General features: G+C 53.6%; 7 protein-coding genes across 7 annotated transcripts; 2 read left to right on the forward strand and 5 right to left on the reverse strand.

Annotated features, from left to right (window-relative positions):
• Positions 1–3,363: 3,363 nt before the first annotated feature.
• Positions 3,364–5,289, reverse strand: SPBR_02545 (uncharacterized protein; the record flags this gene model as incomplete). The annotated part of the gene is made up of 1 exon (XM_040760848.1): positions 3,364–5,289. The coding sequence occupies one exon, from the start codon at positions 5,287–5,289 to the stop codon at positions 3,364–3,366; it is 1,926 nt and encodes a 641-aa protein (XP_040620915.1).
• A 4,596-nt stretch (positions 5,290–9,885) lies between these two features.
• Positions 9,886–12,206, forward strand: SPBR_02421 (phenylalanine ammonia-lyase; the record flags this gene model as incomplete). Its single annotated transcript, XM_040760724.1, has 2 exons — positions 9,886–10,010; positions 10,091–12,206. 2 exons carry the CDS (start codon positions 9,886–9,888, stop codon positions 12,204–12,206), a joined length of 2,241 nt encoding a protein of 746 aa, XP_040620916.1.
• Positions 12,207–12,779: 573 nt separating this feature from the next.
• On the reverse strand, positions 12,780–13,349 carry SPBR_03281 (uncharacterized protein; the record flags this gene model as incomplete). The annotated part of the gene is made up of 1 exon (XM_040761584.1): positions 12,780–13,349. One exon carries the CDS (start codon positions 13,347–13,349, stop codon positions 12,780–12,782), a length of 570 nt encoding a protein of 189 aa, XP_040620917.1.
• Positions 13,350–14,807: 1,458 nt separating this feature from the next.
• SPBR_03138 (uncharacterized protein) lies at positions 14,808–15,666 on the forward strand (the record flags this gene model as incomplete). Its single annotated transcript, XM_040761441.1, has 2 exons — positions 14,808–14,876; positions 14,977–15,666. 2 exons carry the CDS (start codon positions 14,808–14,810, stop codon positions 15,664–15,666), a joined length of 759 nt encoding a protein of 252 aa, XP_040620918.1.
• A 516-nt stretch (positions 15,667–16,182) lies between these two features.
• On the reverse strand, positions 16,183–16,857 carry SPBR_03238 (PUA domain protein; the record flags this gene model as incomplete). The annotated part of the gene is made up of 2 exons (XM_040761541.1): positions 16,183–16,768; positions 16,844–16,857. The coding sequence occupies 2 exons, from the start codon at positions 16,855–16,857 to the stop codon at positions 16,183–16,185; spliced, it is 600 nt and encodes a 199-aa protein (XP_040620919.1).
• A 533-nt stretch (positions 16,858–17,390) lies between these two features.
• SPBR_03363 (uncharacterized protein) lies at positions 17,391–17,705 on the reverse strand (the record flags this gene model as incomplete). Its single annotated transcript, XM_040761665.1, has 2 exons — positions 17,391–17,528; positions 17,592–17,705. The coding sequence occupies 2 exons, from the start codon at positions 17,703–17,705 to the stop codon at positions 17,391–17,393; spliced, it is 252 nt and encodes an 83-aa protein (XP_040620920.1).
• Positions 17,706–18,831: 1,126 nt separating this feature from the next.
• SPBR_02160 (uncharacterized protein) lies at positions 18,832–26,995 on the reverse strand (the record flags this gene model as incomplete). Its single annotated transcript, XM_040760463.1, has 4 exons — positions 18,832–20,130; positions 20,197–23,622; positions 23,700–26,249; positions 26,822–26,995. The coding sequence occupies 4 exons, from the start codon at positions 26,993–26,995 to the stop codon at positions 18,832–18,834; spliced, it is 7,449 nt and encodes a 2,482-aa protein (XP_040620921.1).
• Positions 26,996–27,670: the final 675 nt, after the last annotated feature.

The raw sequence follows: 27,670 nt of genomic DNA on the forward strand, positions 1-27,670 counted from the left end.
TCGCAGGTGGAATGGTAAGACAGTGCGTTGCAGCGGGAACCGCTAGCCCGAAGTGAGGAGCTTTGACGCCCGTTCTAAAACTCGGCATGCAGCTTTGCTGTTAGTCTTGCTGGTCAAAGCGACTGCTGGAAAGGACGCGTCGGAAAGAGGGAAGAAATAAGGCGATACATATGAAGCAGACGAGATCGCAAAAGGTTGCCAAAGAAGGGAAACGAACAAAAAAGCCGGTGGAAGGCCCGCTTTCTCCTACACTTCCATTGTTGTCCAGGGACGAGAGAGATACAGTAGAGTACCAGGGCTCCCAAAGACGTTCCACCAGGTGTGACAGGGCAAGTGAAAAGGGAAATTAAACACAGCAACGGGGCAGCAGCAAGAAAGGAGTAAATCGCAGGCAGAAGAGGTCAACAAGGCCGTGGGCAAGCAGCTAAAATTGTGATGGGGCAAGCTCTGCGCGATGGGCAAGTATCAAGTGGACACTACCTACCTTTGTCGTCTTTGGGTGTGATCCTTGCAATAGAAAAGAGCGATGTAATTCGAACTCCGTAATAGGCCGTACAGGCAAGTTGTCCAAGAGCAATGTGGACGAGGAGAAGCAACAGGCGTGTCTCTTCCTTAGGAGAAAGGTCGTGGTTTTTTCAGTTTGCTTTTGCGGATGCATTCCATGGAGAAGACGTCGGTAGGATTCTGGAAGGTAAAATTGGGGTTCTGTTGGGGGGCTTGTCAGTTTTGTTGATTTGCTTCTCCCTGCACCTACTTGTCATGCCAGCTGTCTGGTCCGCTGGAAATTTTCATTGGACTGGGACGTTGTGCCACGAAGTATTACTCGAGCAACGGTCCTTGTTGCGCCAGAGCGATGCAGGTGAAAGATGCGGCTGCACAAAATGTGTCTTGCTCATGCTCACTTTTTTGGGCAGTGTGCTGTGATTTGCGAATGGGGATACCCCTGATGCCCTTTTCTTTCCATCCCACATCCCTCCGCGTTGCGCAACCGACTGGGAGAGCGAGGTAGACTGGACCCATGACGAATTGGGTTTAGCAAGGTTGCCTTTGGTGCTATTGTTCCATGCACGGGCCAACCCAAATCATGCTGAGATTTGCGGCTTGCCCCTGAGTCGAGCAGCAACCAGCGCTCTGAACAGATGGTGTGAGGTGGTGCATAAAATGATGTGGTGCATGTGCCATTTGCAAGGCACGCACAATCAAGTTTAAGTCTAAAAACTCGAGAGGAAAATAAAAATGTTTTGTCGCACCGTTGGATTGATGGTCGCCAGTGTTGATTCTTGATGCTGGCGCGAAAATCGCTTTCTGCATTCAAGACCACGGAGCTTTGAGAGGGCACACGGGAAACTTAACTGTCTTCCTTGGCGCCTTGTGTCCCCCCCCTGTGGGGGTTCCCGGATTGGTACGGCTGTTCTGGGAGGATCATGACGGTGCCGAACGACCCCTGTTGGCTGTCTGAACCCGTTTCTGGAAATGCTATTCTTGTTCCTGGTATTCGCAGACGTGCGGAGAGCTAGAGGTCGATGAGGTCGATGGTATCCTCCAGGGCAATATTCAGAGAACCGGGCAGATACCAAGACTGTTCACCATTTCAGGTGCGGCTGAATAGGGCTCGAACGGGCTTTCCAGGGAGCGATCAAGACGATGCAATGGTGATCAAGCCACAGGACCGTCAGATGCAAAACGATTCCGGTAACGTGGCTAACGTGTGCTTCGACGACGAAGATCAAAAGATTACGACCTCGAGCAGATTCCCGAGTGCCTGGAGTCGATATCGAGTCTTTTCTTCCGATTCTCTTGTGGTACATCGAGTTGTGGGATAGTCGGTGACTGCTTGTCGAGGACGGTGAGTGTGAGACATTGGCTGGACACTGCATGCATGCATGCATGCACGGGCAGCCTTTTCCTCTTGTTCCGTCCACCCACTTTCTTCCGGCTCGTTCGCTCAAGTGATCAAACATACACCGTAACTGAAAGAGCTGAATGATGTTCTGTTCAGCCAGTTTTATTGTGTCCGCGAATCAAGGTTGGTGAGGCAGCACCGTCACTGGTTGCGAAGGGCGCACGGGGACCCACACAAGTGCATGCGTCGATGCAACTGGACAAGTGGACTCCAGAATTGCAGTTCCATGTTGCACATGTGGGAGTAGGAATGGTTGTGACCCGGTAAATGATGCGCAAATGAGAGAGAGATACGAATTAGAGAAGAAGCAAAATATGACCAAATCGGGGGAATCGAGACATGTGGGTAGAAAACATAGGAAAATGGGAAAATTTAGGAAGGAGCATATGTGTACGGAGTATGATAGATAGTAAGGAAGGAGCCACCCGCAAAAAACTAACGGCAACATTAACACAGCCCAACTTGATAATAGGTGACGTCTATCACTAAATGTCATATCGTCTGTCGCTGGACTTGTGGCCATCTCGATAAGTCCGTGTTGCTTTTCGACACAAAAAACGTGCGTTATGCAAGATCCCTCTTTCCTGAGAGGGTCTTATGCATGATGACAACAGGGGGCAAGAGCGGGTAGATAGCTCTTACCGCGAGACGAAGTTCTCGAAGCAAAGATATAGTCAAGGAAGGAGCGCTTGCAACGTTGAAAACACAATATGTCGTATTGCTGCATAGCGGCCTGCGAGTTAAGTCATGATACTGGTATATGTTGTACGTTTCAAAGAAATCTTGGTACAGTGAGGTCGTGAAGAGAAACTCGCGGGACGCGACGTGCTATCGCGCAAGCGACGCCCCCTATGCCTGCGAAGACTATGAGGTGGCCCCTGTCATCTTGGTCTTTTTGGTTTATCCTTTGCTTTTTCGTCTGGTCTCCAAAGCCATTTTGCTTAGTATTGCCCCATGTCCTTGCGTTGTTCGTACTGACGACAAGGGTACCTTCTCTCCATCACCTCTATCGAGAAATGTCCCAGGACCTCCACCTCGTGGTCCATGCTCTGCTTACATAGCCTGGATATGACACGGGGCGTATTCAACTTGTTCGATATTTTCGTGTTCAGAGCATTGCCCGGTGTGCGATGTCGCACATGCCGCGTGGCATTTGCTTGATGGTAATTGATAAAACTGTAAATAGCATTAAATTGTTTGTGCGAGTCGAATCAGCCGCCGCCATAAACAAAGGAGAGGCGGTCGGCTTCTAACAAATCGGCTATAAAATAGTGTGTAATGTATATAATTCCGACGAGGAATTAGGGTATCATAAGGAATGCATGACTGTAACCGCTTTGTGTTGCAATCAAATAATGCTAAAATCACAAGAAACGCCGTCGCTGTCGCCCGAGTCCCTCCTCTTTGTCGTATTGCCCGTCCTTTCGCGTCGTTGTCCGCTGCCGCTCCATCGTGCCCGCCTACTGCATAATCGCAAAGCACCAGTCACTGTCGGCATAAACAGCCGTCTTGGTACTGCCCAGTGTGCTCTTCAGATAGCACTGGAAATAATTCTTGCCCGAATTCTCAAAGCCAGAACTGCCGACGCCGCTGCTGGTGGTGCTGCTGTTGGCCGGGCCCCAACCGCAGGCGGTGCATCCAGAGGTGCCGGCACAGTTGTTCATGCAGTCGTCCATGCTGATGGTGGGTAGGTGGGAGAGGTCGACGGCGGCACCCGTGCCGGAAAAGTCGATGCCGCAGAGACGCAAGAACGTCGTGCCGGAGCCGGGGACGTTGTAGGTGGTGCCGTTGGCGGCGGGGCAGTCAGTCAGAGGGGCGGACGTGCTCGACGGGGATGACGAAGAAGAAGTGGCGGTGGTGGGCAGCGTGGACACGATGGCGGCCGCAGTGTTTGAGAGAGTCGCCGCCGCGGCACCAACACCACCGGTGGCACTGCTACTGGCCGTGGCCGGCGCGGTCGCATTCGGCCGCGCCATAAATTCGTCGCTGCTCTTTTTGGAGAGGCCGATGCCGACACCGACGCCAACGCCAATGGCCACGGCGAGAATCAAAAAGACAATGAAGCCGGCCACGTACCAGAACTGGCGACCGCTGCGGTCGCGCTCGTAGTAGCTGTCGGATGCGTCGTCGTGGTTCTCGGACACCGGCTTGCGGCCTGGCATGCGTCCATCACGTAGGCCGGGCGGCACATAGCGTCCGTTGACAAATTCTATCTCGGCCAGGTTCCCCTCCTCGCGATTCATGTCGTCCTCCTCGTCGGCGTCACCTCTCTGACCTGGCCGGCGACCGTTTCCACCGCCACCACCACCGCTGCCGGCACCACTGCTGCCCCCGGTCAAGTCCCGGAAACCAGACGCAGTCGTCTTCTGTTTGCTGCTGTGCTTGGGTGTCGACACGGCGAGGCCAATCTCGCGGAATTGGGAGCGGTGGGGGTTAAGCTTTTCCGTGTGAATGGCGCCGTTGTCGTCATCATCATAATCATCGTCGGCGTCGTCGTCATCGTCGTCATCGTCGTCGTCACTCAAGTTGCGATGGCCTGGTGGTGGGGTTCCTTCCCGGTAGAAGGTGAAAGCCGACGGATTGGTGGACGTGGCAAAGGTTGCTGCCTCGGCACCACCGCCGTTGCCGCTGCCGTTGTTGCCGCCACCTGCGCTGTCGACTGCGCTGGCGCCGTCGTCCGACCAATAGATGGACGGCGGACCGGTTGCTGATGCGTGGATAATTCGTAGATGCGTGCCAGATGGTTGTTGTTGATTTTGTTGCTGGTTTTGTTGCGGGTTTTGTTGCGGGTTTTGTTGTTGCTGCTGACGCAGCGGCTGTAGCTGTGGCAGGGGCTCTTGCTGTGGTAGCAGCTGGAACTGCGCCGCGTTAAAGACGGGCACAGGATAGTTGCGGTCTTCGGGCGGCAGCACGTCGCTCTCGGACCCGTGTGTCAGACGCGTGCCCGTGTCGCTTTTGCGCTTGGGCGGCGCTGGTGACAGCGGAAAGTACATTTCCTCGCCGTCAACACTGAACGCCGGGACGGGCGTCGGCCGCATTGAACCGTTGCCGCGTGAGCCTCGCCCCGAGTTGCGGCCATCCTGCGATGAAGATGACGAGGCCCGTCGGTACGTCGATTGGTAGACAGCTTGCGGCACCGGGACAACGGGCAATTGTCCAAGTGGTGCCGTTGCGGTGTTGGGCGACCTCGGCTGCGGGAAGCCAGTGATATTGGCGTTGTCGTTGTTGTTGCTGTAGTTACTCTGGCTGCTGCCGTTTCGCCGTGTCCAGGCGTTCATCTCGACTGACATGCCCGAAAGGGCACTGTCCTGCGTCGCTCGCGATGCCCGCGGCTTACTGCCGTTGGCCTCGGCCTCGGAATCCGGGGTGTTGCGCCGCGATTTCATATTGTTGTGTGACGCTGGTCGGAGGCTGATTTCAGGGGTCGTGGAATATCCGCTGCCTCCCCTACCTCTCAACTGTGTCAACTATGCTGGCCGCACTCCCTTCCGCCGGCTGGAGTGGCACACACAGGATGTGGACAGATGCACAGGAGTTGCGAGAGGCGTGGTCAAGAAGCGTGACGGTAACGCAGATATCGTAATCAACGGTCGCTTCGGTGGGCCATCGGCCGGTAAGAAAAGGACCAAAATGAAAGTAGACCAAAAACAATGTCAGAGTACGTCAAGAAAAGATCGTGAGAATCAAAAGATTGAAAGGAACAGAAGTCACAGAGGGAAAGGATAAGATCGACGTCTGACGGTCTGCCTAGAAGCCAGACATGCAAAGAAAGAATGCGGAAAAGAAGCTAGAAATTCAAGAACAGACGCCAGAAAAACTCCTCTGCTACCTTCGCTTCCTGGGTCTTCCGTCGACTGCGACTCTGCTAATCGTGCTACGAGCCTCTAGTCCTTTAGTGCACATCTCGATGTGGCTCGTTCCTTGTCGTGTTGCGAAAATGGCAGGCAATATGAACGCACGACAACAATCCCTGCCGTTGGCCCCATCAGCTCTCCTCTTTTTATTCTTTTCCAGCTTAGCTTTCTCGCCTTTTTCTCTGCAACACCCCGGCCGAGCCACGACGTTGTTACGTGCACGCTTCCCTGGAAATGGACCCCACAAGCCCAGGTTTGTTTTCCTTTCTCGGTGTCTGTCCCGCAGCCGTGGTGTCCTTGCAATTTGCGTGCTCATTTTCTCATGCCATGGAAGTGATTTGGTGGTCTGGAAAAGGAAAATTGGAGAACAAGGCTTCTCCCCAATTACCCTTGCGTTTCGTCGTTTCTGCTTCCACACGAACCTCTGCGTGCTCTGGTCTTAGTCTGAGCTTTCGTTCTCTTCCTAGCATTGTCCCCTCTTTTCTCCATCTCTTTTCGTCTTGCTGCAGCACTAGGCCGAGCTGTCTCCTTCGACTGTTACGTCGTAGTTTCTGTCTCATGTCTTGCAGAGTACTCTCAAACAACCGTTGACGAGAAGGGGTGGATGTTATGCCAGATGCTGTCTCGCAAGCGAGAGTCGTTTTCAAAGGCGTACTTTGTCCCCTTGTATCCGTTCTTGCCAACAACACCTGGTATCCCAAATCCCAGAAACTGGGAAATCTTCCCGCTGTGGACAATGTCATATAGCGGATCTGCATCATCCTATCAGGCACTGTCAAAACAAGAACCCCCCTGTAAAACGTATATTGCAAGGACGCTTTGACCCTCTCTGTTTTCTACATCCGCCAAGGTTTTGGGGCCATGCGCTGCCCAGATGCAACCCACAGGTCACTTTCCTTCGCTTCTCTCGGTCTCTCATTCCTTTCCATGAACCCATAAAGTTGCCAAAGACCGTTAGAACCGCCTTCTGTCTTATGGCGCCTCCTTAGTCTAGAGCCATTTTTGCGCTGACCGAGCTACCCCTATTTTCCTTTCCTTTGCAAGAGACCAATGGGCAGCACTAGCCAATCAGACAACACCGAACACTGTCTCACCTGGTCGGTTCATCTTGTCGTTGCGCATACATGAATGGCTTCGTACAAACGAAGCAACGTATCACTCCGTATGTGGTATGTCGTACACGCTCTATCAACTGCCGAGGTTCCCGTCCAGACCAAGAGTTCAGTACTCTCTCAAGCAAAGATGGGAACCACCAGCCTATGTAAGGTGGATTCAGCCGCACCCAAACACTTTGCTTTCAGCTCTGTCAAAAGTGTGGACGAGGCTATTCTTGGAATGTCCGACGTATTGGATTTGCAGGGATAATAGTAAACAACCTGGGGTTCAGCTCTGAGAATGCTGTGCCACAAACTGACAACGGCGCTACAAAACGTTGGTGCACACTTGGTTGCGGGTGCGGGCCGCAGATGCACGTTCGTTGATGCTGCTGTGACAAGGTTATCCCGAGTTGCGTGCGGCGTCTTACATTTGTTAGTGGTTGACGTTTCACAGAACGACAGGATGACGTGAAATAACATGCGAAGAAGCTTTTAATCATGATTCAAAATTGAACCACGAGAAGCGGCCAAGAGCGGATTGATTATCGACAAGACTGGTTATGAAAATCCCTCTCCATGGCATACCAAGGCTGTGTCACGCTCCCGTGAAAAGCGTTGCAGCCGATGGCGAGAAAGATCATTCTCAACCAGCAACTTGAGCAGGAACATCTAGCCCCCTAGACGACTCATAGCATGGCACTCTAGCCGCGGAAGGTCTTCTTGATGTCACCGCCTTTTCGAGCAGAGACTCTAGGGTTGGGGCGCCGCCGTCCTCGTAGATAGGGCCACGTCGCAGGACCTTGACAAGCCGCAGGTGGTGGCTGGTGTGACTGGTGAATGTGAATATCGTCCTTCGAAGTCCACCACGACACTGCGATGCAATTGACGACAGACTAGACGGCTGTACTTGAGCAAAAACGTTATGGACGCGAGTGTAGGAGCTAGCAATATCGCTTGTTAAGACCAATGCAAACGGACTCGATACGAGAAGACAACGCATACCTATGCTGCGCGGCCGCTCAAAGGAGAAAAAAAAAACACATTGCAGGCATGCAGGCACTATGAAATGGATCTGGATCAATAGACAGTGAACCATGGTTCGTGCCTTAGACAAAGTAGTACAGAGCGTGATGGCCGATCCGCTCGTCGAGCTGCTGGTATCAAATATCGAGCCTGATGCAAGGCCTGTTGCCCCACTGGGAAATCGAGGGAGGTGGTACGAAATAAAACCTAATGTGCGGGATAAGATAGCAATGTCAATGATCCACAGGGCCGGTTGCAAGCACATGAGAAAGAAAGTGAAACATAATCGAGTAGGTACAGATGTTCATGTACCAGTGGTGAGGTCGAAGAGGTCGTTTATGGCTGGCAAAAGGGGGATCGAACTAGGAAGAGAGCTTGGGTTTCTGTCACTAGATCGTAAGCCCGCGATGAAACTTGCTCTTGACTGGCAACATCGTGATGTGGTGATGAGCCAGTTTTCTCGGTCGAGAACTATCACATAACACAGGTTTTGGATTCACAACACGCGCGGTAACGCAGTCTTGTAGATCAGTGAATGACGAAAGCAAGGTAGTACCAATGCATATTGTTGAGGTGTGGTCGAAGTTGCAATAGTGAAGGCACCTGCGTATTAGGATGACGAAAAACGTACATACTCAATAATGTAGGCGCGTAGAAAGGGCGCTGGAAATGAAATATGTGCCGGGCATAGACAGCAGGCAACACAAGATCTGGGGCTAAATCTGTTTCACAGTAGGAAGCCCCCGATATCTTGTACTGTGTACGGAGTACCGTATATTGCATTTGCGACGTCTCTCACTCGTAGATCATGAGACCCGGTCGTGGTGGCCCGTGGGAGGAATCCAAGGAACCCATTTAGACATCGATTTGGATGGAAAGAATAGTATATTGTCGTATGTAGAAGCCGGTCTCGGAGGCCATTGCTAGAGGCATAAATGGCTGCTATGGTTGGCTCGATTGGTTAGGCGTGCTCGAGATAAAATGGAATATATCTGATGGGAAAAATAGTGAGAAAAGGGACAAAACATAGCTAATGGCGGAGCTGCTTCGTGTCGCGTCACACAGTGATGTAGCCTTTGTTATCAGGATCTGAAAAGGGCGGCGAATAGGAAGAGAGGGGACAAAAACAAAAGTTAGATAGGGTAGGAGGACGGTGCAGAGTCCTGAAAAGAGCCCATATTTCCATATTCGATCCTGGCATGAAGGTCTTGGGGACGTCGGGGCCATGGTCCAAGACCACAGGCTCGAGAAGCCCGAAAGTTGAAAGCTGTGCAATGGCGATACTGAGGTCTCAGCGAGGAAAGTTGGTCGATGTCACGCGATAGTGAGGCAAGATATTCCTCGCATCTGATGAGTCCAAATAAAAGGAACCGCGCGTGGGGTCAGATGCGGGCGATGATGGTCATGGGGCCAAGGCCATGACGAGGTCGGTGTCCAGGTCGAGGAAGGCACGTCGTTGATCGGAAGGTATGGGATGTAAGACGAAAAGGGAAGCTACGATGAAGCGCGACGAGGCAAACTGAATACGTGTGCAGCTGCCCGGTTGTGGATCCCCACCACGTCTTAGGAAAATAAGAGGGAAGGAGCCACCGGAGGGATATGAGGCATTAAAGGAAAGTGCGAGAGGTAGGAAAAACAATGCTGCCTTGTTATTGTGGCAAGCGCGACTGCTGTCGGTGCAGTCAGTTTCTAGATGATAATATAAGGAAGAAGATAGAGAGCAAAGCAGAGGAAGCAACAAGCCGTGTCACACAGAGGCCTTGCTACCATCTTGACCAGCACATATCGAGGACAGACGCTTTATTCTTATTTCTTACTGCTACTTTTTCAAGTCCTTGTCACCGGCTGCTTACGATACTCTGCCTGAGCATCTACGCGTTTTCTTCTACATCCCCTCTCGATCTATTTTGCATCATCGATCTCTTTACCGCTCTATAATTTCGTATCATCTCGGATTTTCATGGATCAATTCAACCTTTTATCAATCCAAGCCGCTACCACCTGCAAAATGTCTCACCTGCAGATGGTTTGCCGCGAGTGGGCTGCCGTCCGTGCTGCATCGAAGAAGGATGGTCAAGTTGTATCGGTAACTGGTGGAGATTTGACAATTGCCGATATCGTGGCTGTTGCCCTGTGTGTTTTAGCCCGACCCCCTTTCCCATGCCAGGTTTGTTGACAAGATAGCGTGCTAACATGCCGTTGTTGTCTTCTAGGTACGGAATTCCCGCCCAATTAACCACCAACGAGACCGTCCGTGACCGCATGACTGCCAGTGTTGACTTCTTGGCCTCCAAGCTCAACGCTAGTGAGGTAATCTACGGTGTCAACACGGGATTTGGTGGCAGTGCCGACACACGGACCCAGGACTTTCACCGGCTGCAGTCAGCCCTCATTCAACTTCTGAATGTTGGTATTCTCCTGCCCTCGGACAAGGGACAGGTGACGTCCTCGACATGCGGTGCCGTAGCCGCCGACGTGGACATGCTCGTTCGCAGCCATGCCCTGCCGCCTGCAATTGTGCGTGCAATGATGCTCGTCAGAGGCAACTCTCTGGCCCGTGGCCATTCGGCCGTGCGTGTCGAGGTCGTCGAGTCGTTGCTGCACCTGCTGGCGGCCAATATGACGCCTGTTGTACCTCTCCGAGGCAGCATCTCAGCTTCGGGTGACTTGGCACCTCTTTCATATGTGGCTGGTACCCTCGAGGGCAACCCGGGAGTGTATGTGCGGTGGCAAGAAAGTGTCGTTCAAGAGAGCCTCGGCGGCGAGATCGGGCCACCTCTTGGGAGCTCAACTCGTTACCTTCCCTCGGATCAGGCCCTCAAGGCCGCCGGCCTTCTGCCTGTGCGGCTGCAGGCCAAAGAAGGTCTAGGCATCACCAACGGCACGGCTCCCAGTGCTGCGGCCGCATCGCTGGCAGTGTACATGGCCAACCAGATGGCCGTCTGGACGCAGCTTCTGACGGCCATGAGCACCGAGGCTTTGTCTGGTTCCGTCAAAAATTACGATCCATTCATCTCCAGCGTGCGACCCCACTGTGGACAGATTGAGGCGGCAGCTACCATTCGAAGCTTCCTGCAGGGCTCGGTGCTATCCTCTGGAGAAAGGGAGCCCGCTCGCGCTGGCCTGGCCCAAGACCGCTACGCCCTCCGCACATCGCCGCAGTGGATTGGTCCTCAACTCGAAGACCTCGAGCTTGCCACACTTCAAGTTGCTACCGAGCTCAACGCCACCACGGACAACCCGCTCATCGACGTCCAGTCGGAGGACCAGACAGCCGGTGGTATAATTCACCACGGCGGCAATTTCCAGGCAATGGCTGTCACGTCAGCCATGGAGAAGACGCTGACTGCTTTGCAAAATCTGGGCCGCCTGCTGTATGCTCAAAGTGCGGAGCTCGTCGACAATTCCCGCAACCGCGGACTTCCGCCCAACCTGAGCCCCGATGACCCCAGCACATCATTCCTTTGCAAAGGCTTTGACATCAACATGGCCGCCTACCAGGCTGAGCTGGCGTACCTCGCACGGCCGATCAGCAGCCACGTGCAGGTTGCCGAGATGGCCAACCAATCGATCAACTCCATGGCGCTGGTGGCTGCTCGCTATGCGCTCGAGGCAGGCGAGGTGGTCGGTCTCATGGTGGCCACCTATGTCTACGTGCTGTGCCAGGCACTGGACCTGCGGTGCATGCAGCGCGAATTCCGGGCGGCCGTCATTGAGAGTCTATCGAAGATCATCAAGGATATGTTCGTGTCTTCGCAGGACAAGTCCATGCTTGGGTCCACCCTCGCCGACGATATTTTGTTGCAGCTGCTCAATCGCTGGGACGAGCTGTCGCACCTGGATCTCCAAGCCCGTGGAGAGGCGGCCGCACGCGACATCTCTGGTACTCTTCTTTCTCGAATGGTCCAGCTGACTCTCGTGCTCCCCAGTGGCATGACGATCTTCGCGTTCCAGGAACTGGTCACCATGTGTTTAGTGAACGCTTATACCAAGATCCGGGAACAGTTCTTTGCCAAGCGGGCACCCGCTAGTGATTACCTCAGCGCAGCGTCGCGTGTCATCTACGAGTTCGTGAGACTCGAGCTCAACATCCCTTTCAACCGCGGCATCGATGACCACCCGACCCTGGTGGCTGAGAAGCAAGCTGCGGCCCGTGGCCGTACAGATGGCCACGCAAACGGCATTAAGAGTGCTGTCCAGAGCGCGGACAGAACGCGCATCCTCGGCACGATGGCGAGCGAGATCTACATGGCTGTCCGCGATGGTCGTTTGTTCGACCGCGTGGTCGCCTTCTGCGAGGAGACCAAGCCGTGGGGCGACGCCAAATGATTTTTTATGGTGAAAATGGGCAGGCACGGACCACCCTTACAAGTTATTCACTTTATTTCTTTGCTTAACATATCCCATTTAATGTCGTTCTTGTTATTGTTGCTGTGCTTTAATCTGGTGGTCAAAGGACGTGTTTTACTTTCGCTTCTAATTTCTTTGATCATGATCTCTAGTCAGCTACGACGCATCTCTATTAACAACAAAAATAAGGCGTGGAAGTGATAAGAGGAAAGGCTAAAGGGCAAAAGGTCGATGTGTAATTACACAAAGCAAGTTGTTAGTTTAAATGGGAGTTATAATTTTCACACAGCCGGTTCATACATCAAACAAAAACAAAAGGTCAGTATAGGGTATAAGAAAGGATAGCCGTCCGTTGCCAGACATGTACATGGAGATCATGGCCCTGTGTGCGCTTCCTGAAAGTACAAGTTCACAATTTCATAACCCCCCCCCCCGCCAAACTCCTTACACACTTCCTTCCACTTAAATAGAGTGTATCGAATTGATTTCCACGGCAGCTCAATGAGTAACCTTGTCTTCGACATGCCTTGAAAGAGAGTGAAGGCTCACCATTCACTTCTTACCATGCCACGGAAGGACGGTAGCCAACGTAGCTCGCTGGGACGCTGAGATATCGTTCTTGTTTGGTTGCAGCCACTGTCTTTGGCTGTTGGCCCGGAATTTGGTCTTCATCTCCTCCATCAGCTGCCGATATTCCAGCAGGCCCTTCTCCATACGGCGCTTCCAAGTTTCGGCCGAGCCGCAGATGATGGCAATGCCTCGCAGAAGCAATTCGCACTTGACATAATCTTCCAGAGGAAAGCCGGTGCGGTCTTGCTGGCGAATAAGTTGTTCAAAATGACAGAAGAAGTCCAAGGACGAGTTGTATTGAGACGGCTTCATGAGGACGAGCTTGCGGGTCAGACGCATGGCCTCGCCGACAGCCTCGGGCCGCTGGGGGTAGTATTTTCGAAGGTTCCGGAATTCGCTGGTTATCGACATCTTGACCATCACTGGTAAGTCTGGCGGTGCTATCGTCTGACGGCGGTCAGTTCGTGGCGGGTTGTCTGTGACAGTGGCACCAGTCGAACGTGTCTGTTGTGCTGCCGGTCTCGGTGGAGGAAGCGCGGGAATCTTGAACATGGTGGCTGTTTGAATAACATATTGCTGCATACGGTGCTTGGAAAAGTTATAAGAATGGAAAAGGGAAAGTGTGGAGGGAAATGTTGAATTTAATAGTCGGCGTTGAAAATGATTCTCGTCGGAAATGTGAACCTAGCTGTCGGCTGTTGCTGATTATGACACTCTTTTTTTAGCCCCTTCAAAAGAGTGTAAAACGTTGACGCAAGATAGTTCAAACTGTGCTTGAAGACTTACTCGACAAATACAACATCCAACAGCACGCTAAGAAGAGGTTTGCTTACACGCACCTGTTATGTCACGGCAAACGACATTAGCCAACTGGATATTATATGATATCAGTGACACATGTGGGTGAAGAGGTCAAGAAGAGTGAATATACTTGGATGCGGCCCATAATTTGACCGGATTGTGAGAAAATCTCATGAGAAGATAGATTTCGGAGCATGAGGACGGTGACAAATATGCTAACATGCGATGCAGCAAGGGGACACAGTATCTACGACATCCTGAACCATACCCGTATGTCCAATATTTTAGTACCGTGCCGTTGTAATCACCCACTATACGTCAGAAAGAACAAGTAAAAACATAAATATTAAAAACTAAAGAATACAAATAGAGTTGGTATGTTATCACATGAATATTGTATCTACACATATACTCTAAAGAACATTAGCAACGACGTGCTTGGCATCCACCGAGAACAGTACGACGACTCATTGAATGTGGATCGTATCCCGGTCGAAATAGACAAGCATTCATGATTATTTACTTTGTCACGTTGCTGCGATTCAACTGGTCGTCTTTGACCCGTCATGTACTCACGTCAGATGACTAAGTGAGGCACGTGATTGTGAGCTTTCTTGGGAATAGAGTGACCTCATTGGTTTGTGGCGGAAGGGAGGGCGGCCGACAAAAGCGACGAAGCTGGGCGGAGGGGTGGCGTCAGCGTGGGGCCTGGCCAGGCCTCTAGCCTGATGGCCCGGCTGCTGGAGCCTTTGAGGGCTGGATTGGCGCAATTGGGCTCTCGCCGGCTGTCCGACCCCCGCGTCACTTTGCGCGAGAGGAGAAGGTGCGGTGGTCAACGGCGTTTGCCTGGCGTGGCCAGCTCTTTCCCCTTCCTGCCTTTTCCCACTGTCCCTCATTTTGCCTTTGCTGCGTTTCACACGGCAATTCTCCTTTCTTTTTTACTTTCTTCCAACCCTGTATCTATTTCTATCTCAAAATTTCCTTTGTCACCTCACATCCATCGACTTTGCCCTGCTTCCCCACTTCTATATGAACTCGCGGCTTGTGTCTCGTCCCACCCAAACGGCTTGACAGACAGGCAAGGATACTTCCCACTTCGAAGCCAATCGCTCGAACTACCAAAGACGAGAAACGAAAGAAACAAACGATAGACACGACATAGCATACCCTCAGCACTCGCTGCACCAGCACCAAGCACCGTTGCCCATCATGTCGTTGTCGTTCCGCGGCGTGGCCGTCCTCAAGTTTGTCGGGACGGTGTCGCTTGGCCTCTTGACGGTAAGATAGCATCTCCGACAGCGGGCGCACGTCATCGTCACACTGTCGGCGTCAGCATCATTGTCGTTGTTATCGTGAAACTAATTGGCTGTGTCCCTAGGGCCTCTCCTACACCCTCTCCACCGTTACTGTCCCTACCCTCCTCACGCTGCCCTCGGCTCGCACCGCCTCCAATGCCTTCCGCAGCCTGAAGGACGCCGCCTCCGTCCAGATTCGCACGCTCTCGACCGTCGCTAGCTCTGCTTTCCTGGTCGCGTTCTTCACGTCGCCCCGCGCCGTCCGCCACCCGTACCTCCTGTACACGGCGCTACTTGTCATCGGCGGCCGCTTCGCCGCCTCGGACGCTCTGGCGCCGTACCTGTTCTCGTCCTCGTCGTCGTCGTCTTCCGGGAACCCGACGACAGATCCGTTTGCGCCGTCGTCGCCCCTCGGCAAGGACCTGCGGCGCAGCGGCTCGGCCTTGTCCACCTCGGCATCTCACATGGAGGCCAGCTACGAGGTGTTGGGCTCGGCGACTGCCGGCTCTGTGTCGGGTGGTTCAGTGTCGGACGCGCACAGCGACGGCAGCGCCGGTGATGACGCTGATACGCCCGCAGCCGGTGCCAACGGAGGCAACGGCTCTGCGGGTGTCAACGGTGAAGAGGTGCGCGCGGCTGTCGAGACGTTCCTGAAGCGGCAGATTGTGCGCACGGTGACAAGCGGCCTCGCATTCGGCATGGCCATTGTCGGCCTCTGGGGTGACGGCCTGCGCCGCGTGCCGGTCTGGAACGAGACGATCATTGTTGCGTAAAGAGTGTTTTCACAATGCACATCACCGGAGTTGCATTTGCCTTTGTTTCTGTTTGTTTTATTCTCTCTCCATTAATGAATTTGTGTGAAACTATCTGGGTTCGAAAAGTACCCGTATTTGTATTGTCATTTGCCGCTGAACCTGTCTCCCATCTCTTTATCTATGTATGTTTTTATGTTTGATATCTTATCTCCAATTTATTTTAAGGCGTTGAATCCGGGGTTCATCCATTACATACATCTCAGTTGCAAATGGGTAGTAGCATTCTGCATTGTCCCGTTTGATGTTAGCTGCGGTTTAATAACAATAGAACAAGACGATTACAAGCACGCTTGATACGTAAAATGTGCTGCTGGTGAATGTCTGAGCTTGGCCTCGACGTCTCACACGTAATATGTATGCTTATTTGGTATATTCAAAAGTACAGATTTGTGTAACGAAAGAATGACTTTCGCTCTCCTATCGTTATGCATTATCTTTCCCACTTGGCCCACCCTCCCATAACCGTCATGGATCTCAGTCCAGCGGTAGCCGCCACAGGCCGTCGCCCAGGTAGTGTGCATCCTCCACCACGGGGCCCTTGCCCTTGTCCTTGACCTCCTTCGTGTCCGCCACCAACAGGCCCACAGCACACGCCTCTTCCTTGCCCTCGGCAGTAATAACCACCGGCTCGCCCTTCTTGAGCTCCCGGCTCCAGTGGCCGTCCGCGCTGACCTGCTCCGGCTCAATGTCGTGCGGCTGTGGCAGCCGGCCGCCGGGGCTCGTCAGCCCAGGGGCCATCAGCGTGGCGCCGCCAAGGACATAGCGGATAGCACCGCGGTCGATGCGGATGCTGGGGAAGGCATGAGGAAACCGGTGGACGAGACGCAGATGGGGCAGCAGGGGGATGTCGCTGCCTGGCTTGCCCGACTCGAAGAAGAGGGGTTCGGAGTCGAGGACGTAAAGGACGGCGCGATCGGGCAGCTTTATGGACTGCAGGGACGCCTTCTTAGGGAGGATCTCGTCCGCATAAGGTGTGAGGAGTGGGTAGCTGGACAGCAGCGACTGACGGAGTGACCGTTGAACGGACGACTTGAGTTTTTGCCGCGGCGCGGGCGGAAGACTGGTTGGATTAGCAAGGACGCGACGTGCAGAAAAGGGGCAGTCAGCCGACAAGTCACGCAAAACGGACACCTACTCCTTTTTGAACATTGTGGGAGCTTTGGGGTGGGCGATAGGACGTGACGAGCAGAGACGAGAGAACGATATCTGTAGTCGTGCCCCGCTACTGAAATTTCGAGGGCACGAGGCACGCGTCGAGTTGCGGGCGCTGCACCAACCAGCCTTTATCGACGGCCGCGGGGTAGTTATTCAGTGGAAGTGCGCTGGGCTGCTTCTGGAACGAGACCGTCTCCACCCGATCGATTGCCCCATTAATTTTGAGTGGACTGCCTGCAACTGGCGCTAAAAAGTGTATGATGTACGAAGATTGAGTAAATGGCCTGAGAGCCTCGAACATAGACATGGGTTGGCAGCTACGAAGAGAGAGGCAAGAATAGAACATGATCGTGAATGAATTGTCTGTTTGCTATGTATACGCTGGCATGGCTGTGCCATGTGCCTCGCGGCCATTCAGCAATTGCTCGCTACAGTTGCTGAATGCTCGCAAACGAAGACGTGTCCGCTCTTGCAGGGCCAGGAACGGCCTGTTCTAGGCATCCTGTCTTTCATCGCGCCGTCTTTGCTTAACCGTGGTGCACCTTGGCCACCGTGCCATCCTCGTTGAGTGAGATGTTGAGACGATCAGGCGAGACATCGTTGGTCGCCGTCGCGCCGTGCGGAATCACACGCGCGTTCTTCGGGAGGTCCTTCTTGGAGAATGCCTGCCATTTATTGGTTAGCAGTCATTGATGAGCTCATGCCAATCGTTCCTACCATCGACTTACCGTCTCGTTCGAATCACCATCCGTCAGCGTCTTGCCCAAGAGCTTGGACATCCACTCCTGCGTCTTGTTGTCGCCGAGGTTGTTGGCGGTCACGCCGGGCACGACGAGAGGCATGGTGGGTATTTGCTGTTGACAGGGCGTATAATAATAATAAGGAAATTGTGTTGCGTCTGCAAATACAGGTGTTTCTGTGATGTGGGTTGAATTGTGTGCTGAGGTTAAGAAGTGGATGGGAAAGAGGGAAATCAAAGCTTTCGAAGCGTAAATACAAAAAGTCGGCAAGTGGTTTTATGTCTGGGATTGGCACCTGCCTGGACAGGTGCTGGGAATGATGACGTCGCTACGTGTGCCAGGGCAGGAGCCACCACCTAGACACGCACACTTTATCTAGATGACTAAGCTCCACCAAACTGGAACAAGACGCAAGAAAAGATTGTGTGTCAATATTCGACTTTTCGTTTTTATTGAAAATATACAGAAGCTAATAAAACGACAGAAAGACGTTTGTACAACTGGAAAGTATAAGGGTCGGGTCGCAGTAGACAAAACTTCGAGTATTCCTTGGACACGCTTATTATTAAATTGCATGGGATATTACAACCTTAAATGTGTAAACAAGATCAAAAGTCCTCTTTAAAGAGAGCCCCTCCGCCTCGCTGATATCGAAACACTCAACAGGTACAAAATATACTCCAAGAAGCAAAACTTGTAGGTGATGAGTGCAGTAGGGGTATAAGAGGGCAAGTGTGTTGATGCAAGAAAGCAACGGCCCAAAAGCAGAATAACAATAATATCAAAATGGACAGAATGGAGTGGATGTGCAGCGACCAAAAGATGAACAAATGCAGCGGGGATCTTGGAACCAGTCCAAGAAACAGATCTTCCCCGTCTCCAAATATGAAGGCAAGATATAGACAAACTGATTTTGAACACAAAACAGAAATGCAAACTGATATGCCCAAACAGAACCACAACACGAGATGCTCAACCATAATTGTCATACACATTACAAATTCCAAGCTCGCTGCGCGGATACAACCGTAAAATCCATAAGACGCCATCCCAAAATTACCATGGGCAAGTCCAATAAGATGCCTGAGAAACCAAAAGAAAAAGCAAAAGAGAAAGGTGACAGAGAGGAGAGGTAAAGGCCTTGATAAAGACAAGAGAGAAGAAAGGAAACAACAGAGAAGAAGAGTGGGGGAGATAGTAAGGGTTCTGTTGTCACACGTCGACGAGACTAGTTGCCAGTGATTTTGCGCCACCAGCTGCTGCGCGGTGTCGTGTCCACGAACACAGGGTCTTGTTGGCCGTTGCGTCCGTCGCTACCGTCAGAGCCACCGCGTCCTGTGCGATCGCCACGGTCAGCGCGCTCGCCACGGTCAGCGCGCTCGCCACGTTCACGCCGTTCGCCACGCTCACGTTCGCGGTAGGACTTGTCTTGCCCGCGCTCACGAGCACGCTCCTCACGACGAGCACGGCGACGGCGGTCATCCTCAATCTCTGCAGCTGTCATTTCCCCATCATGGTAGCGCTGGCTCGTACGACGGCGTTCGCGGCGTTCCCGACGTGCTCCGTCATCGTCTGTGGGCGTACTACCGTCGCCGGCAGCGGCAGCAGCGGCCGCGGCAGCAGCAGCGTCTTGCTCAAGTGGCGGTGGCGGGGCGTCTGAATGCTCTTTGACCCACGAGGAGGTGCCCGAGTGCGGCCAGCTAGGTTTGACGGCACTGCTGCGCTTTTCACGGCGTTCCCGGTCGCCACGTGAGTAAGCCTGGTAGTCTTCCGTGTCGGACTGTCTGCGCGATGTCTTGCCTTCCATGTCGCGGGACACACGACGTTCACTGCGGCGTTGTCTGCGCGCGTCGTCGCCTTCGCGTTCGCTCTCCCGGGTAGCCTGGGAGACGGCTTCGGCCTTGCGACGCTCACGACGCGCTGCATGACGCGCTTCGGCATCGGCATCGTCGATCTGACGCTCCATTTCGGCACGTTCACGCTCCTTCCGAATGCGACGACGCTCGGCACGCTCGTAATCGGCACGCTCACGGTCAGCGTGTTCGGTCGTCTCGCGTTCCTGCGCCGCACGTCGGTCGCTTTCTTCACGATGGCGCGCGCGCCGTTCAGCGCGACGGGCCTCGCGTTCTTCTTGTCTGCGCGCTTCTTCAGCCTCTTCGTGTTTGCGGCGGCGTTCGCGGCGTTCCTCATCTTTAGCCCGGCGTGCTTCTTCGGCGGCGCGTTCAGCGGCTTCTCGTTCAGCGCGACGTGCGCGACGTGCTTGACGGCGCGCTTCTTGGTCGGCATCTGTCACGTTTCCACCGTCTTCCACATCGGTTGTCACACCGCGGTCGCGGCGGCGGCTACTGCCGCTGGGTCGTGGTTCGGAGCGAGGCACGGGAGTCTCCGGTGTAGGGGTAGACGAGATCTTTCCAAATAGGCCGGAGAATCCGGAACGCTTGGTAGAGGTCGAGTTGGAGCGCTTGAAAGGAGCCACGGGGAAAGCGGCAGCGTCGGTCGTGACGTCATCTTCGTCTTGGCGGCGGGCCTGAGCAACGAGACGCGCTGTTAGTAAAACGTTTCTGTTACGTGAAGCGTCTGGGGTCAGCCGTACCTTTGATCTACGCCGCTCCAATTTGTCAGGATTTGCACCATCCACACCAACACCCAGGATCTTGGCCGCCTTAGACGACATCTCGGCAGGTTCGGGTGGGGGCGAAATGACACCGTGAGACATGTCGACAGAGTTGCGCCGCGAGCTGCTGTGTCGCTTCTCGCGCGTTGAGGTGGATCGTGATAGGGGCGGCGTGCTGGTAAACACGCTCTGACGGCGAAGCATCTTGGCGGGCGTCTCTTTGATGGTACCCTTGTCTAGCTTCATCGAACGGTCATGGTCGGCTTTGTCGGACGCGGACGATTCTTTGGAGGAGGACGCCTTTTCATCTCGTTCGCCAGATACCTTCCTAGAGCTGCTGCTCTTGGACTCTCTCTTCGATGAGGAGCTTTGGCGCATTTCGCGACTCTTGCTCGAGGACGAAGGCTGTGGTGTTGCAGCAGTCCACATGCCCCACGACGAGCTGCCATCGCGGCTAATCTTAGCGCGTTCTTTCTTTGCGGATCGAGACTCGTGCGGTGGGGTTGTTGGATCTTCGGGAACGGCTGGGGGAGCAGGAGGAGCCGGTGGCGGCGGTGGCGGCACAGCTTCGACCTTGGACTTGGACTTGCTGATGGTGCCCTTCTTTGATTTCTTCGTCGGCGCCATGTCTACAACAAGCTCGTCGTCGTGGCTCTGCTTGTTGGCGTCGTCAGCGCCGTCATTTTCCTCGACGGAGAAACTCAGCGGCGATGTGAAGGACCACCGAGAAGTTCCCTTCTTCGTGACAGGAGCTGACGGCGGGGGACTGGGTTCACGCTCTTCTTCGACGACGATCTGCTTGTCTTTGGATTTGGACTTTTTCTTCTTCTCCTTCACTGTTTCTAGCGCAGGAGGAGGAGGCGGTGGTGGAGGGGTAGGTTCTTCGTCAACAGGAGCTTTTTTGCTGTCGTCGGCAATGGATTCGAATATTTTGAGGCGATCGGAAATCTTGCCGCCGACCTTCTTGACTTTGGAGGAAGACGCGGTAGGCGGCGGCGACGACGCGACGACGTCCCTGTCCTTATCCTTGTCCTTATCCTTGTCCTTCTCCTTTTCTTTGGTCGCCTCCGCAACGGCACTGCCCTTTTTGGAGCTCTTGGACTTGGAGCTCTTAGCGTCCTTTGTCGATTCCAGAACCTTCGCTGACTCATCTGCCATTGTAGCGTCCGCCTCGGCTGCTGCCGCTTTGGCGCTAGCACTAGAACCCGTCGGTTCAGGCAGTGAACTCTTGCTCTGTGTCATTTTCTTGGCCGTGCCCCAGAAGCTGAAGGAGTCGTTTTTGGGCGCCAGAATCTCTTCGACCTGTTCAGGACTGAGGTTGATGAGGTCATCTTCGAGGTCTTTGAATAAGTCGTCGCCGTCGTCACCGTCCTTGCCCTTGGACTTCTTGTCTTTCTTGCTGCTCTTCTCCTTTTTCTTGTCTTTGGAGTCCTTGGAATCCTTGTCGGCATCCTTGTCCTTCGACTTGGACTTGGACTTGGATGCCTTCTTGGCAGCAGCTTCGGCCTCGGCCTCTTCACGCTCGCGCTGGGCTTGCTCTTCCGCTTCGCGGGCCGCTTGCTCCTCGGCCTCCTTGGCAGCCGCCTTCTCTGCAGCCTCCGCGGCCCGCTTTTCGGCGTTTTCGTTAAGTAGATCGAGTTCGCGTTGCTCTTTCTTAGTAAGCTTGCGGCCGCGATCTTTCTTGGATTGGAGCGTCGTGCGCTTTTCTTCCTCCTCGGCGATCTTGGCCTCCTCCTCGTCGCGCGCAGCCTGCTCCTCAGCTTCGATGCGTGCCTTTTCGTCAGCCTCGCGCTGTGCTGCCTCCTCTGCCTCGCGAGCAGCTTGCTCCTCAGCTTCGCGAGCTGCCGCTAGTTCGGCCTCCTGTGCTTCTTGAGCCTCTCTTTTGGCCTTCTCTTTCTCTGCCTTCTTCTTCTCCTTCTCAAGCTTTTCCTGCTCTTTCTTGGTCAACTTCGGCTCCTTCTTCTTTTCCTTTTCCTTCTCTTCCTCCTTGTCCTTTTCTTTATCCTTCTTCGACTTGGACTTGGATGGAACCTCGTCCCAGATGTTCTCCTCTTCTTCTTCCGGCGGTGGAGGAGTCGGTTCGCGTGGCAGTGGGTCTGGCTCAGCGTTCTTGGACAGCTTGCTCTTCTTCTTTTTCTTCGTTATCATGCCCCACTCATCTTCAGGTTCGTTGGCTGGCTCCTCGACAATGGGTGGCTTTTCCGCATCTTCGGCCACCTTGCCTGACTTCGTCTTTTTAGAAGACGTTCCCCATCCGCCCCACAAGTCGTTGGTTTCATCTTCCGGAGCAGGTTCGTCGGCGGGCGCATCTTTGGTATTGTCGATGTCCTTCTTCTTCTTTTTCTTGTCGGTCTTACTAGAAGAACCCAAACTGTCGAAAAAGTCAACGTCGTCGTCGGCCTTTTTGTCATGAGGCGGGTCGTCGACCTTCTCAGGCTCGCCCCAGACATCGCTGGTGGCCTTCTTAGACTTCTTGGACTTCTTTACTGTTGTGCCCCAATTCATCCAGTCGTCGTCGGCAGCAGGAGGCGGATCGTCGGCAGGCTTGATTGAAGCATTGTCACCATTTGAAGAGGCTTCATCCTTGCTCTTCTTCTTCTTGTCCTTCTTGGTTGTAGTAGCGCCCCAAGTGTCCCAAGAATTGTCCTCTGTAGTCTTGCTGATGGAGGCGCCGTCACCGTTGGTAGAGCCATCATCTTTGCCCTTCTTCTTGTCTTTCTTGGTCGTAGCGAAACCCCAAGGATCTTCTTCTTCCTTTTTCTCGGCCTCCGGTTCGGGGGTTGGCTCATGCTCCGGCTCAAGCGTGCCGGCGTTCTTCTTTTTCTTCTTGTCTTTCTTCGACAGGCTGAGACCCCATGCATCGTCTTCAGGCTCAGCCTTGGTAGGCTCTTTTTCAACTGGCTCGGGCTCGCGTTCGGGTTCGGGTTCGAAGACAATGGCATTCTTCTTCTTTTTCTTTTCCTTCTTTGAAGTAGCAAAGCCCCAAGGGTCATCATCAACCTTCTTCTCCGGGGCAGGCTCAGGTTCAGGCTCACGCTCACGCTCTGGAACCGGCTCAGGTTCCGGTACAGGCTCGACGACAAGGGCATTTTTCTTTTTCTTCTTGTCCTTTTTCGAAGTGGAGAAGCCCCAAAGATCATCCTCAACCTTCTTTTCCGGTTCTGGCTCAGGCTCTGGCTTTGGGGTTGGCTCAGGTTCTGGCTCGGGCTCTGGTTCTTTGACTGGCTCGACAACAGCGTCCTTCTTTGCCTTCTTCTTTGATTTCTTGGTCGTTGTGCCCCAAGCGCCCCAAGGGTCTTCTTCAGCAGGTTTCTTCTCGGTCTCTGGCTCCGGTTGTTCCGGTTCTGGCTCAGGCTCCGGAGCAGGAGGATCAGGAACCACCTCAACAGCGGCGGCACCCTTTTTCTTTTTTTGTCCTTTTTGGTGGCGGTCGTGAAGCCCCATGGGTCTTCCTCCATCTTCTTCTCTGGCTCAGGGTTCACTTCCGGTTCAGGCTCCGGTTCTGGTTTGACTTCTTCTTTGACAGAGTCGACGATGGCGTCCTTCTTGCTCTTCTTCTTTTTCTTGGTGGTAGTCGTGCCCCAGCCAAAGTCATCGTCAATCTTCTTTTCCGGCTCAGGTTCCGGCTCAGGTGAAGGTTCAGGTGTAGGTTCAGGTTCTGGTTCGGGTAGGGGATCTGGTTGAGGTTCACGTTCGGGATCTAATTCCTTAAGTTTCTTGGTCGCAGACGCCCAGATGCTGGAAAAGCCCCATCCTTTAGAAGGAGCAGGCTCCGGTGCTGGCGGTTCGGGTTCCTGCTCGAGCTCTTTGACGGGTTCCACAATGTCACTCTTCTTCTTCTTGGACTTTTTGGCGGTAGTCGTGAAGCCCCAGGGGTCGTCCCCAACCTTCTTTTCTGGTTCCGGTTCCGGTTCCGGCTCTGGCTCCTTGGGTGGATCGGGCTCGGGGACGACGGCGACTGCAGCACCCTTCTTCTTCTTGGACTTTTTGGTGGTCGTTGTGAAGCCCCAGGGGTCGTCCTCGACCTTCTTCTCCGGCTCAGGCTCGAGTTCCTTCTTTTTGGAGTCGGTCTTGATGGAGACAAACGAAGGGAACATGGAATCGGCGGCATGCTTTGCGTCGTCTTCGGCAGACTTTTCCGGTTCCGGTTCTGGCACAGGATCGGCTGCCTTGGCACCCTTCTTCTTCTTCTTGCCGGTGATTGGAGCGCCCCAGCCAAAGTCAAAATCGTCTGTCTTGGTCTCTTCTGTAGGCGGCGGTGGTGCTTCGACGACTTCCTCGACAACACCAGCCTTGGACTTCTTGTTCTTTTTACCAAAAAAGTCAAAATCGTCGTCAAAGGACGTCGTGGCCTTCGCGGGCTCTGGCTCTGGCCCTGGCTCTGGGTCTTTCACAGCGCCAGCCTTGGCCTTCTTCTTTTTCTTGGTCGTGACGCCCCATCCAAAATCGTCTTCGACGTTCTTTTCCGGTTCAGGTTCGTTTTCGGGAAGAGACTCGGAAGGCTTTTCGTCGATCGTCTTTTTCTTGGTCTTCTTACCGAGGCCCCAAACGTCCCAACTAGACTCTTCCTCCTTCTCTGGCGACTCTGACCCCTTGGGAGGCTCTGTTACCGGCTCTGGCTCGGGAGGATCAAAGATACTGCTGGAAACGTTGTTCTTGCCGACCTTTTTCTTTGTCTTCTTGGACGTCGCCATGCCCCATGGGTCGTCGGCAGCGGGTGCGGGCTCAGGCTCCTTTGCGGGCGGCGCATCCGGCACCGGATCATCGAAGAAAGAAGAGGTGGTGGCCTTTTTCTTCTTGTCTTTTTTGGAGGCGACAGGAGAGAACCAGTCATCTTCGGGCGGCGTCTCCTTTTTGGCTGGTTCAGGTTCAGGTTCGGGGTCCTTGGCCTTCTTCTTCTTGCTGCCGATCGTGCCCCACTCACCCCAGGCGTTGTCCTCCTCCTTTTTCTCTTCGGTAGGGTCGTCGTCGCCCCAGAAGCCGGACTTCTTTTTGTCTTTTTTGTTGCCAAAACTGAAGCCGAAGCCGTCGTCCTCTTTTTCGTCCTCCACTGGAGCCTTCCCGGTAGGCTCCTCCTCTTCGCCGAAGGCGCCAAAGCTAATAGTTTGCTTGGTCTTTTTCTTCGGCTTTGGCCGATTGATGCTCCATGGATTGGAGTCCTCTTCCTTCTTCTCTTCCACAGCAGGGGCAGCCTTTTCTTCCGACTTGCCAAATCCCCACGCGGAACCCGTGTTCCATGAATTGCCCCACGTGCCAAAGGATTGTGATGTTTTTGTCGTCGATGAATTGCCTATACTGAAGTCCAATGTCGGTGTTGTGTCGGTCAGTTTGATTTCTTGAAAGGCATCAAACTCGCCAGAGGGGGCGATGTCAGGAAGCAGGTCGTCGAATTTGGAGGTGGCCTTCTTGTCGTCGTCTTCAAGCGAGAAAAGATTGGTCTTCTTGTCCTTCTTCTTCTTGCCGCCTACTGCGGTAAAGTCGCCCCATGGGTCGTCGGCGGGTTTGTCGTCCTTCTTCTCATCGTCTTTTTTGTCGTCGCCAGAACCACCAGCGCCACCACTGCCCACGTCTTTGTTTGCCTGGTCGCCGGCGTCCCCTTCCTTTTTCTCACCTTCGTCACCACCACCTCCACTACCATTGTTGTTGGTGTCGGCCCAGTTGAACTGTTGCGTCGGCTTCTTCTTTTTCTTTGCGGCTTGCCAGAAACCATCGGTGGAAGAAAAGTCGATAAAATTCATGTTGGGATCGCTGAAGAGGTCTCCAGAGTCTTTGCGACCGGGGTGACGAGAGCCACTTGCCGCTGTTGCCGGTGGTTCACCACTGGGTCGATCCAAGGGGTTTATGCGCCGATCTGGGACGGCATCGATGTGGTGGGGGTCGAGAAGGTTGCCGTCGTCTTCTAGTATACCGGGCTCAGAAGCGCAAGGAGTACGCAAATCACGCGCCCATTTCGGGGAGACGCTGGGTACAATAAGGCGCGATGCGTGACACCGCTCTCTCGGTGGTGATTGTCGCGCAATCGCAAAGGGGCTCTAATCGCAGAATAGCGTCAGCAAACATTGACAAACCAAAGAGAGCATGCAGCCAGTGAGCATATCGATGCGATGAAGTGAAAGGGAAAAGGTAACGTTTGATTTGGGGTTGCGTGCCGTTTTGCGCGACACGAGATTGATGCGATGCGCCGGGGCGCGTGCCAGCCAGCCACGCTGATGATGGCTGGCGATTGGGAAAGGGGGGTGGTTATGAGATTGAGGGGAAACATCCTTGTATTCTCCGAAGGGGCCTCCACACCAGACGCGACATCCCCCTCGTTTAGTATGTTGCGTAAGAATAGCATGGCAAAGACCGTTTCCAGAATAGGTGTGTTTCAAACGACAACGTAAATGATATAAGAGACGGTGGTTCGAGATACACTCTGGGCAGAAAAGATACCACCTGATACCAGGCCATCACCAAGCCAGATTGGATGGGAACATGTTCCCGCCCAGTGTGAACAAAAAAAGGCTGTAGGAAATGGATAGAGAGAGGAAACGAGAGCGGTGGAAGAAAAAGGACGTCTTACTCGTAGTTGAAGCCAAGTAAGGGCTATGGTATGAAAGCGCACGCGCAGGTCTTCGGCTGACCATGGCAAGCGGTCGGTGTCGATGTTGGTCGTAATAGTCGCATCATCCCACCCAGTCGTCCTCGTCCCAGGGTGGATTGTTGTTTCGCAGGCGTACCCGGCGTTTTTTATGGCTGCGCTGTCGGGGCGCGACATCAGGACATTGGCCGCGGCCATTGTGAATGTCTTGCAGGCTGACGGTATACTCGGGCGCAAATGTCAAACTCATGGACGCAATGGAAATACGAGAGCCCGCAAGACTCGACGTGTCTAATAGCGAAAGCGAGCAAATGGGTGGGGGGGGATGGATGAACGGCAGGGAGAGCGAGGGTTTCGAGATATGGGATCGCAAAACAGGTGGAGTCGGTATGCTGTTGTCGGTGATGTCGAAGTTGTTGCGAGAAGACGTCGCGTTCGGCCTAAATGTTAGAAGATTCAAAACAAGGTACATCCAAGCAAAGTGCGCTGGACGGCGGAAAGCGTCGCACGCAACAAACGCCTCAAACAATAACGCGAGAAACACGAAACAAAAACGAACGATAAAAACAAAGTCGAGAGTATACGATATAGGGGGAATAGGGGAAGGGGCAAGAAAAGCGAATAGCCCAGAGTCCGGTGAGTTTCTGCAACGCGGTTCGCTGGAGAAAAAAAGTCAGTTTTGCTTTGCGGGACGAGTGCGATCTTCTTATTTAAGTAGACTGTGTGTTTGTTTCTGCTCCAGTCTGTTCGTCAGGTTGTCTTGATGTTGCCTTCTTCCGATGCAGCTGCAAGGGCGGCGCAGGCTGAAGATCTTGCTGGGAAAGGGGTGGGTGAACAGGATTGGTGGTTGGCTCTGAGTCTGAGAAGCATTGG

Source organism: Sporothrix brasiliensis (assembly GCF_000820605.1).
Source record: "Sporothrix brasiliensis 5110 chromosome Unknown Cont17, whole genome shotgun sequence".
Classification (NCBI taxonomy): Eukaryota; Fungi; Ascomycota; class Sordariomycetes; order Ophiostomatales; family Ophiostomataceae; genus Sporothrix; species Sporothrix brasiliensis.